Below are 12,395 nucleotides of genomic sequence, written 5' to 3'. Positions count from 1 at the left end.
ATGTGGGCCTGGTTTACCTTAGTAGAATGCCAATAAAGAGCTACAAGCAAGGCAATTAAAATGATTATTCAGAAAATACCAGCATTTAAAGCATGTTGAATCTCCCTTTCTGTCTTCTGCCATCCTTTCTCATTTTTATGACTCTTCTACAGTTTTGGTGTCCTAACTTCATATTAAATGTGTTTTTGCTTTTTTTAAATTGTTTATTTATTTAGCTCTGGATGTTTGGCATACTTGCATTAATTGTGGATAAAACACATCCACACTATTATTAGCCTACCTTGAATTTAAAATTGTATAGGCTAGGTTCTTTTTTTATCTTCAGTGAGCTACTGCTCAGTGAATAGCTGTGTAGTAAATAACTGAAAGATGCTCAATATCTTCTTTGTAATTTTTTTGTTATATATAAAAAATGAAAAGCACATTTCAATGCAAAAAAAAAATACATCTTTTTTTTTTTTCCTACTTCCTTGCAGTTTTTTCCAGTTCCTTCTTCTCTTCTGCATCTTGGTTCAACTTACTCAAAAAAAAAAAAAAAAAAGTGTTCTGAGCTTTCAGCTGGCAGAGAGCTGGCCATTTGTGTTGGCCTTTTCACCTGTGCTGCAACTGCTGCTTCCTCGAGCCTGTTTGGGCTGTGTTAGTAGACAAATGTGTCCCAGGCTGCGATGATGCTTTTTGTGTGATATGGTAGCATAAAACAAGAGGCCAACATAGATGTGGTTTTTTGGTTTTTTGTGGTGGTTTTTTTTTTGTCTATTAGGTTTAATTTTGAGCAAAACTAAGTAAATCTTGGCAAGTATTGAACAGCAGAATAGCAGTCTAGGAAATTCATACTCCCTGTATTTTAAAGAACAGAGTCAGGGCTTTTAGGACCATGTTTCTAGGGTAAGAATTCTAAGAGCCAGTTTCCATGTAACAGCAATTTCAACTTAGTGTTATCTTTCGCTGCCAGAGTGCAGGAAAAATTTAAGACTTCCGACTTTTTTTTTTCAGGTGTCAGCGTGAGATGGTGCGTGTGCACTTCTTCTGATGAATTCCAGTGTGGTCCACTGTATGTAAGAGGGTCCTACAGCCAGTGGTAGAGCAGAGATTCAAATTGCATTTACTTTTTGCTATTCTCTAGTTTTAAACAGTGAAGTTGAGAATTGCATCTGGTACAAAACCATGTAATTCTGAGAGTTCCCACAGACCACGGCACTTATTACTGTATGTGAAAAATGAACATATCTTTCCTGCAAGTTTCCTTCATGGACCTGATAAACTCTCTAAAGTGTTTTGAGTGTTTTGAGAATACTTCAACAGGCTTTTCATCCATAAATATCACAGTGCTATATGAATACAGTCTTCCTTGGATCCTCAGAAGTTTCAGTTGCATATTTTCATTACTATTGTTATATGTATGCCTCGCTCTGGAAATAGTAAAAATTCTTTTAATTCACAATTCAAAATATACAGACCTTTTTAAATTTTCAAAAATTGAAAATCTGGGGGTTATTCAACACTTAGGAGATACCAGTGCATTTCTTATTCTCTGTCTTGGACATGCCTATTGATTCTGACAGCACTTGAAATGAGTGTCTATCCATGTCTTTCTTTTTGACTCCCTCTTCAAAGCTGATCCAATCGGTGGTCACTGCTGCATTTAGCAACATTTGGCTGTTTCTGAAGCAAGTGGATGATGGACTAGGGAGCCTTCTCTTTTTCTCATCTATTTTTTGTGTGTGTGTTTGTGAATTAAAGAATATATTCTTTATGTCAGGAATTCATAAGAACTTCCTTTATGTTGGCAATTTCCGCCCCCACTAGAATGACTTTCAGTGGTTTGGAAACAGAAACAAGAAGTATGCGAGTCGTAATGAAGGCTGCGTTTCCCTGTGATGCTGTTACAGTTCTTTCTGATGCCTGCGAGAAAATGAAGATAATGGGTGCAGAAAACTTGCTGTTTTCAGTGTTGCTCGAGTGATGACTATCAGTGGGCCTTTTCTTTTGTTACTTTAACTGTTGTAGATACATCAGTGTCGAAGTTTCAAAGTCTTTAGTCTTTGAAAGCCTGTAGCTTGTTTGGCAGACTCCTGTGGAGGTTCTGGTGCCCTAGGAAAATGAGTGGCTTTACATGAAGAACAGGCTCATGATGCAAAGCTTGAGGTTCCAGCGTTCTTGACCTGCAAGGGAAAATATGTTTGTAAGGGTTAGCATCAAATACTCCTCAAAATAAAGGTGATCTTTGTTCCATTTGAACCAACAACCATATTGTCTTCTGTATTCCATTATTGAGGAGACTATTCTTTTGGATTAGTCTCTGAAGGAAGTGAGGTAACTTTGTAAGGCCATAAGACAGACCTATGATTTGATTTAGGAAGGATGTTATGCCCTTGAAAATGAGAAGATGTTTATTTGACACAAAGGTCATATGTTGAGATGAGTTGTTCACATTCAGTTTCGTGCAGGCTATTTAAGGAGCTCATTAAAATGATTTTGCTTCATTGTATCCATGATTTCATTGAAAGAATTAATTGTCTGAAAAAGGGGATTTTTTACTGGAAAAAAAAAGAGACCCTGTTTTCTATATGTCACATCCTTTACAAACATTGCAGATTGACTATTGAATACTTGGAGATGATAATATGCTGACTGAGAAGTGCTTTGGGAATTCTAATGCCAGGATTAGCATAAAAAATAAAAACCAAAGTGGAATTTCATGCTTTGTAAATATACTTTCTTTGGGTTCTTCAGTACACATCTATACCGCTTCCCTTAAAGAGCTGGCATATGACCAAACAGAGAAGTAAATAAAAATGTATTGAGCATCAAGTTAAGGAATTTTGCTGTTCATTACAGTTTTGTGGATCATCACTAAATTGTTTGTCCTTCTGATCTTAATTTAAGGTTACTACTTTCTGAATTTCACGTGAGGATTAGGGCAATGCAAGTCTTACACTGAAAATCTTAACTGCACTGTCTCCACCTTTTCACATACAGGATTTATATACTGTTTTATGGACCAGAGAAAAAAACAGAGAAAACAAAAAACCAAAATATTCTCTATTTCAAGCAAAGAAAAAAATCTTTCTGCAAATGACTGATGCTTTTGTATAGAACTGCAGCAGATACTATACCAATATACAGAAAAGCACTGTAGGAAGAATAAAAACGTCTGTGTTATTGTCTGGTAAAAAATGGTGGTGGCAGCTGAAGAAGTGGTATTTCTCTAATTTTTTGTATTCATTTTCTTCTTTATAGGTAGTGAAATGGTGCTGAATTGTGACTGTGGGATGCCTTAAATTAGATTAAAAATAGAAGCAAAACCTCCACAATTCTAACCATTTGGAAATCTCAATGCATGAAAGAGGAGAATCTTTAGCTATATTGGTTTCAGTGACACAGCCATAATATTGTGTATTATGCACTTGTAATTTAAAAATATGTGTGTCTCCTCATATATTTTGTAAAGATTTGGATATTTGGCCTAAGCAGATGTAGCATATGTAACATAAACATTTTGGTTTTGAAGATCTTAAAAACATGTTTTACCTCTTTCAGATACTTGGAAAAGTATTGAAGGAAAGTACTATGTTAAAGACTTAGCTAATATTTCCAGTGGAACTACTGAGCTTAGCTTTTTCTGTCACAAATGGTGAGGCCACAACAGATTTCTTTCCAAAACTTAGGAACAGCAGCATGCTGCAAAGAACCTTAAAATGTGTTAGGTAATGTATGACTGTCTCCAAGCAGAAGAATTTGTTAACCTGAAGCTAATGTGGCAAATTAATTTTTGGTCATATCCTTTAAGAATCTGTTCAGCTATGCTTGATTTATATGAACATTAACAAAAGATTTATGTTACAAAAAGTCAACCCACTTTTGAGTTAGAACAGCTTCATTTTGAACATCAAATATGATGTTAAGAGAGAGCTGTTTGACAGAACTGGGTTTTAAACTAGGGAAATACTGAATATTTGAATGCTGCCTGCTTAGCTTGGGCTTGATTCTGTGCTCTGGCGGTCTGCTGTGTTGTACCTGGCAAAACCATCGGTGCAGTCTTGGAACCTGTATAACTCCTTTCTGGTTTATTTATGCAATACATTAAGTGGTTATGTATTGTTGAGCTTTAGATATCTGTTACTTGTAAAAATGTAACCATAATCTTTAAAAGATGAAGGTAGGAGGAAAAGCACAAGAGAGTCTTATTGGTCCATGAAGAAGGTAGTTCAACAGCTGTTCTTCCCCACTTCTACTGCTATATGAGTTTGCCAGCATTACATCAATATCAAAATGCTTACTCAGTCACACTAGTAAGTAGGAGTTAGACTTGAGCTTGGGTCTCTCACTACAAGAAGGTGCTGGAGCGTGTCCAGAGAAGGGCAGCAAAGCTGATGAGGGGTCTGGAGCAGAAGTCTGATGAGGAGCGGCTGAGGGAACTGGGGTTGTTTAGCCTGAAGAAGAGGAGGCTGAGGGGAGACCTTATCACCCTCTACGACTCCCTGACAGGAGGGTGCAGTGAGGTGGGTGTCAGGTGTTGGTCTCTTCTCCCAAGTAACTAGCGCTAGGATGAGAGGAAATAGCCTCAAATTGAGTCAGGGGAGGTTTAGATTAGATAGGAAAAATTTCTTCACTGAAAGGGTTATCAGGCACTGGAATGGGCTGTCCAGGGAAGTGGTCGATTCCCCATCCCTGGAGGTATTTAAAAGATGGGTAGAAGAGGTGCTTAGAGACGTGGTTTAGTAGTGGGCAGGTATGGTTGGGCTCAATGATCTTAAAGGTCTTTTCCAACCCTATGATTCTATGGGCTTAAGCTGCCATGGCTGTAGAGCATTACTTGTTACATCTGGAATGTGGTTTTGATTACCACTTCATTTAATCAAATTCCAGATGTTGATTCTTTGCTCCTGATGATGATCCCGGTGCCAGATTAAGGTTTGATCCAAGAATAATTTTGCAAAAAGAAACCTATTTAAACTTATGTGTCATGTGGTCACTAGGACTGTAGAAACTCAAGAGTGCTGCTGATGCCTTCTCTGATGCATCGGTTTCCATACTAATACCAACTGTAGGTTAGGCCTTAATTAGTGTAGTGACTTTAATGGGAGCGGAGATGAATTGGCTTATGCAGGCTGAGGATTAGGACCACCCAGATTTGTGATCAGTGTGTTGCTTTGCTGTTTTCCTCCTGTCCTATGGCAAATCCAAAAAGGGGCTTTCAGGAGAGAAGCTTACAGCAGTGAAAGCACTATAGGCTCCTTTTGCCTAGAGGAGGCTTATGGTATGCTGAATGCATCCCTCAAGTGGTGATACTCACTCGTGCGATAAATTCATGCAGGAAGCTGAGAAGAGGTCTGACCACAGCTCCCTTTGGGTGTGAGGCACTGCTGTCCCGTCAACAAAGCTGAGGCATATGCTACTGAAATTGTGTTAGACAGAGCTGTGTTATCTGAGCAAAGACCATAGTGGAGAGAAAGAGAGGCATGGCTCAGTGTTGTGGTCTAGATCTTGTCTGAGCTGTGGAGTCAGCAAATCACTGACTATGGTCCCAGCAAAAAGTAGTGACAGTAGCCATTAAGTGTCTACCTCAGAAGATGTGCTCTTGTCCTAAAGGCAACTTAAAGAGAGAACTAAAAGAAATTGAAAGCAATTTAATTCCTTAGATTAATTAATGTAGGGGTAATTTTAGAGAAACAGCAGCAACCTCCTCATAGTTATTTTCTTTTCATAGAGAATTTTTTTTTCTGGATTATGGCTTCGTGCAGGTGCATACTTCCATGTAGTGATATTTTGACGCAGTTTATATGGAGGTGGGACAGAGGCAAATCTAACACTGGGAAGGGTGTGCAGGGAAGATTATTTTTGTGAAAACTCAGAAGCAACATAGAGATTAAACTGGTAAAGGCGTATCACTAATTGTTGCTACACCTAACTTGTGCTGTGCAACTGAGGAGCTATTGCCTTGCTAATACTTGCTATTGGTTGTGGGCATAGTTGAGAGGCTGTTGACGTCATTAGGAGTACTGCCTGTAAATGAAGCGGAGTGCATCCCCTGTCTGCGTGAGAGAAGCTTATCATGAAATGAAGGCAGAGATAAGTGTCTCTATTTACTGTTGACGTGGAGAACTGGAGGAATTAGGCAAGAAGGCTGGGGTGTAAGGCTCCTTTGTATATTTGTATTACATAGGTGACTATTTTAATTTCATACTGAAATTATTGGCAGCACCTATAAAATTTGTGTTTTGCATTTTTCACTTACCTAGCAACTAGTTTGTAGTTGTGACTACAAGCAGTTTACAAAGATAAAATAAGAGAAATACATTTCTTTTTCCTCAAGCACTTGAAAAAAGCCTTAATTGATGCAGTACAGTTGAGTTGAAGACAAAGTTGAATGCCAGAACTGAGACTGCGATCTGGGATTTTTGGTAGAGCACAGAGCAGGAAGAACTTCTGTTGGGGAGTTAGTGAACAAATGCTGAGAAGTAAGGCTAAGCCTTACTTAAAATACTGTGTGCAAGTAATTAGCCATCTTTTTAAGGTGTGCGGGTGGCTGGAGGAGATGGGCTGAATCTCCACTGGTGTGGCAGAAAAGGCATGTTCTGAGACTGCTGATACCTGCCTGTGACAGCTGGGAAGCATCCACCTCTGGTGATGACTGTATCTCTGTCTGCAAGGAGCTTGTGATTTCTGTCAGAGGTTGATCTAGGTGTGACAGTGCTTTGAGATTTAAATCAAATTATAGGGTGGCTTTAAATGGGCATGAAGTGTGTCAGAAGAGAGTACGGTGTGGAGCTACCAGTCCCCTACTTATTAGTACGTCTTGAATGTATGAATTTTTGTCGATGAAGAAACCCCCAGTTATCCCAATACAACCTTTGATAGTGGAAATTTCCAGTGCAGGTATTAGTTCACTGCTGGACAGGTTCTCTGATAAATCAGATGGTCTGAGAGGAAAGTATCCTATAAAGAAGACAGAGAATTGGTTTGAGATTGCGAATTGTCTTGTACAGCAAAGAAAAAACTTGTTCTTCCCCAGGCCATGCAAGGGAAGAGTGGTCAGGTCTCAGCAGTAGGCTGGGATGTGCTGTGGAGGTGCAGTGAGGCAAAGGACCCACGGCTACTGCATGCAAACAGTTAAGGGTGGACTTGTGGCATGCACCAGTGACGTAACTTCTTGATATTTCCCAAGTTATATAAATAAAGCTGTACTGCAGTTAAACAACATAATTTTTGTCTGACCTTTTTTTCTGTATCCCAAACAGTGCTCATAAACCTTTTCAGGGTAAGCTTGCACTTCAAAGGCTTCATCCTCCTCTGCTATTAATTGCTGTGGCGTTTTTGAATATACTGACAATATGCTGACTTACACCAGCTGAGAATATAGACTGTTTTACTTCTGACTCATTGTGATAGTTTCTATTGTGGTTTAGTGAATAAAGAAAAATAATAGTGCATAAGAATCAGAAAACCACAGTTAGAGGAGCAATATCTGGATCCTCCAAAGGGCTGTTGTGATCTAGAAGTGGTTATTCTCTCATTATTTATGTATTCCTAGCTCAGTATAAGTTTGGCCAGTACTTTAGCTCAATGAGAGAACTACAGTTGAAAAACTGTTCAATGTACGCAACTGCTGTGCACTCAATTCCTTATGGGCCTTCCATAAATTATTATTAAGCAGAAAAGCATTTTTTTTACTTCCATAGGTAATAAGTCCAACTGATTTGAATGTTTTTCCCCAGTTTAATACTTTCTTGCTTGGTCCTCAAAAATAAGCATAACATTTTTTTCTTTTTTTTAACATGTACTTGAATTTTTTTGTACCCTGTGTTGTCTGTATCAACATTGCAATTACTTAATCTTGTCAGGAAGTACTTACAATTGTGGTCATGGCCTCATTCAGTGGGTAACTGAACAAAAAACTGGAAACTTGGATCTGCAGCAAATTGATGTTTAAATCATAGTGTAAAGCACATAGATAAACATTTAGTATTTAATCATCTGTTAAAATGAAATGCATTTTCAATTCTCAATCGCTTCATATCAAAATGAAAAGGTAATAAATGTCAAGATTTGATTTCTCACCCCCATCCCTCTTATAAACTGTGTTTCTAGCATCAGTTTTCTAGTGGTGACATCTTTTTGGGAGCAGAAAGGTCACACTGGACAGTTGAGCAAAAGCCCTTGGTAACTGGATTTGGACGGTTAGAGTTTGTGCTGGGGTTCAAAGAGGCTGCCCTTCTCTGCACTGCTGTTTCATGACTTTTCTTTTTTTTTTTTTTCTTTCTCCCCTGCCAGGAAATGAAATTTTAGAGGATATTTTAGGAATGATGGGGAACTATACTTGCAGCATATTCTTTTAGAACATGTCTCTGCTTGTGTTTTCCATCTTTCCCTTTAGCAGATAACCTAAGCAGAGAAAGGAAAGAAAGCTTCATACTGACAATGTTCAATGTTTGTGTTGGCTTTGTTTTGCTTGTTGTTGCAGTCATGGTCATTTGGAGCTTTTAGATTTTGGAACCTGGGATTTCTAGTTCAGGAAAAGTGTAACATCCCATGGCTGGTTCCCTGAAAGCTGTTAGTGTTTCGTGTCCTAAAAATGCTTCCAGAAAGAGGTTAGGCTCATCTGCGCAAGTTTAAGCATGTAGTAAATTACTTGATTACACAAAAGCTATTTAAGCTCATTCACACAGTGCTTAACACAGTGAGAGCTCTGTAACCAAGTGCCTAGAAGTTGGTTCAATTTTTAGATGTCAGATTTAGACACTGTGCTGAAAATGTAGCCTCGTTTCTTTCATTGGGTCTGTCTTCCTGCCATGAGTTTAATTTGCGATACTGCTTTTTTTTGACTTGAATCTTTTAACTTTTGGTTATGCATAGAAGACTAATAATAACTCTTTTGTTTTATAGGTACTAAGCCAAATGATCTACAATTGATAATACCAATATTAAGAATGGATGGGGAGGAAAATAAGAAGAGGGATGATATTGATGAGAGTTTACAAACTGACTTGACGGAAGAATCCCAGAGAAATACATCAGGAGAAAATGCTGGATGTGACTCCTCGTCTCAGCAGAAAACAAGGCTTGTATCCTCTGAAGTGTTCAGGGACCTTGAAAAGAAAAGAAAAGAGAATGGCACAAACAAAAGGGCACTGTCAGGATCACCAAACCTGGATGTTGTTGAAGCAGACAAACCTGAAAATGTCTCCAAAAAAAGAAAGCGGACTTCAGAAGACATGAAAGATAGTGATAGGAAATTGCACAAAGTCGTAGCTGGAGAAGCAGGTAGTATAGTAGCTGGAGTTGTAAGGAAAGAAGGAGTCACCAGTTGTCTTGGTGAGGACATATTTAATTCAAATTTCCTGTGCCTAGATTGTGATTTCAAATGTGCTGATGGTGCCATATTGAAAATTCACAAGAAAATTAAACATTCACAAGAGGTGCCAGTTGCTGCTCCTGATAAGTTATCTTCAGAAGAAATCGGTGTTGGCTATACAGTTGGGAACACAGACAAAGATCTTAAAGGCAAAATGAGTGATCAGTGTTTACCTTCCTGCTCTGATATGGAAAAACATAAACAAGAAAGCCCCTCTAAACAATCCAAAGAGCAAACATGTCCTCACTGTAGTTGCACAGCTGAATGTAGTTCAACATTGCATATGCATGTTAACCAAGATCATGAGAAATCCAAAATATTTTGTTGTGATCTTTGTGGTTTTCAGAGTGCTGAGGAAAATCTTCTGAATTCTCATTTCCTTGGCAAGACGCACCTTCGACGCCAAAATCTTGCTGCACGGGGAGGATTTGTACAGATATTGACAAAAAAATCATTTAAAAAACAACAATCTGCTGCAACCAAAGAAAGGAATGTCAGAGCAAAATCTGGGACCTGTAAATTAAGGGCAAGAACTGCTGATGCAAAAGAATTAAGTGTTTGCAGTTTATTGAAAGGCTCAAAAGTAAGCTTGTCTAAACAAAATGATGGCACTGAAGTTGTTGAAATCATACCATCTTCAACTGTTCCCACTGGAAAAACAGACACTACGACAGAAGAAACATTGCTTTCTTCTGGTGTAGAAGGGAATTATGAAGTCTGCACTGAAAAACTAGAAATCCCAGGACACTCAGAAAATGTCTTGCAGAAAAAAGAACTCCTTCCAACTACCAAAAAGCTAGTTAGCAGTTTAAACATGACAAGGAGATTTGATAGACCAGAACATAAAAGAAACGTTGTCTTGCTAAGGTCTTCATTTGGACAGAGTAGGTCTTTTAGATTAAAAAGGCAGGTTAAAAGAAGGTATAATTTGTTGGGTAATAGTAAGAGAGGCAAGTCTGAAACTCAGAGAGTACACATGAAGCGTATCTACAGCATACAGCTTAAACCTGATGATTCAAGCCCTATGTCACATACAGAATTAGAAACAGATGCTAAAAGTAATTGTAATACTACTTCAGAAATTCAAGATCTTACTGAAGATGAGCCAAATACCCTTTCTTCCAGCACTACAGATGTTAAAAATTCTGACGTTAAACTTACTGCTGATCATGGTGTTCTTTATACTTGCATTGATTGTGGTCATGTTTTTCCGAACAGAAAAGGTTTGGAAATTCATGTTGCAAAGCTTCATACAAAAAGGATCCAGTTTCATTGTCAGATGTGTAGTTATTCCTCTGGTGTCAGGGAAGACATGAAGCAACACTGTCAGGACAGTAAACACCAGATGGGTGGTTGCAGCTTTAATTGTCAACTCTGTTCCTTTACCAGTTTGAATGTGATCAGCCTTAGAAGCCATATGAATGAAGTGCATAATATGTCTCATAGTTGTCCAACTTGCATTCTTTTTTTTCAAATGGAAGAAGAGCTGATAAATCATCAAAAAAATGAGAAACATGATGGTTCATTATTTCAGCAAGCTAGTCCATTGAGTAACAGTGATCGGACCTTGCAAGTGGTAACTTACGCTGACTCAGTATCAGACAATAGCCAAAATCTTGCAAAGGAAATGGAAGTATCAATGAATACAAAAACTCCAGAGTCTTCCTTTGTAAATCATAGAAATGAACCAAAGCATTCTGTTCTGAACAAAACCCAATTTCAATGTAAAAAGTGTTTTTATAAGACAAGATCTTCCACGGTTCTTACAAGGCACATAAAACTCCGACATGCACAGGAGCATCACTTCCTTTGCAAAGCATGTAATCTCTACTCATTGAGTAAGGAAGGAATGGAGAAGCACATCAAAAGGAGCAAGCACCTTGAAAATGCCAGGAAAAACAACATTGGACTACGTTTTGAAGAATGTATTGAAAAGGTTTGTGTTGGTGCTGGTGGTATTAAAATGGTGGCAGATCCTTCCATTTCTGGGAGTGGGAATACGGAATTAGATAAAGAAATTATACATGTTGCATCCTCTTCTGTGGAAAACATATCAAGAAATAAGGAGTTCGTTCCACTTGATCAAAGGCTTGGTGAAAATGAATTGGTTTTAGCTAATGCACCCAAAAGAGGGAAACCCAAAGGCACTATTTCTAGGACATGTACCCATTGTGGTCTTTTGGCCTCCAGTGTTACAAACTTGACTGTTCACATCAGACGAAAGCACAGCCATCAGTACAGCTATTTGTGTAAGGTTTGCAATTATTACACTGTAACCAAAGGAGATATGGAACGCCATTGTGCAACCAAAAAACACAAAAGTCGTGTTGAAATAGAAGGACATGGAAAACAGAACTCAGAGATCATTGTTAGCCCTGAAGGAGGTAATTTAGAATCTATGAGCAAGAAGGATAACAGCCCCATGACTGCCTTGTATGAACATGTTGAGGATGGTAGCCAGTCATCAGATCTGGAAAATTCTGTCGTAGACAATCAGGAAGTTGAGCAAGGAGATGCTGAACTAAAAGTTGTAAACGCCAGTAAGCTGCCAGATTTGGAGGATACTAGCAATCCATTAAACATAAACCAATGTGTATTTCTGGAACCAGCCAGGGTTACTCAAGATGGTGACCCATGCTTCCAGAGAAGAGCTGTGGGTTCAAACAACAACAAGTGTGTACACTGCAGCTTCATTGCTCATTCTTCTTCTTCCTTAGAGCTGCATGTGAAGCGAAAACATACAAAACAATTTGAATACTACTGCATGGCTTGTGAATACTATGCGGTTACTCGCAGAGAGATGATTAGGCACGCAGCAACAGAGAAACATAAAATTAGAAGAGAATCTTATGTTTATTCTTCTGGGGAGGAAGCAAATGCAGCAAATAACACTAAAGAAGGCACTGCTTTGTCTCAAGAGGAGCACCATCACCGTGCAGGAGAATCAAAAACTGGTTTAGGTGAAACAAAATGTGCCAGTGATGCAGCAGAAGGTGATCATACGAGTAAAAGCTTAACTGAGTGTACTCTCTTACATGAA

General features: G+C 38.5%; 1 protein-coding gene across 1 annotated transcript in view; it reads left to right on the top strand.

Annotated features, from left to right (window-relative positions):
- The first annotated feature begins 992 nt into the window (after positions 1–992).
- The window catches only part of ZNF407 (zinc finger protein 407), a 330,523-nt gene continuing 319,120 nt past the window's right edge, over positions 993–12,395 (top strand). Inside the window, exons 1-2 of the mRNA XM_035896932.1 lie at positions 993–1,051; positions 8,887–12,395. Of these exons, the coding sequence (XP_035752825.1) occupies positions 1,030–1,051; positions 8,887–12,395 (3,531 nt within the window). The 5' untranslated portion in view covers positions 993–1,029. The remainder of the gene's footprint in view (positions 1,052–8,886) is intronic.

This window comes from Egretta garzetta, unplaced genomic scaffold, assembly GCF_000687185.1.
Source record: "Egretta garzetta isolate BGI_Z169 unplaced genomic scaffold, ASM68718v1 scaffold126, whole genome shotgun sequence".
Taxonomy (NCBI): domain Eukaryota; kingdom Metazoa; phylum Chordata; class Aves; order Pelecaniformes; family Ardeidae; genus Egretta; species Egretta garzetta.
Note: the sequence above shows the minus strand (reverse complement) of the source record. Positions and strands in the feature narration are given on the sequence as shown.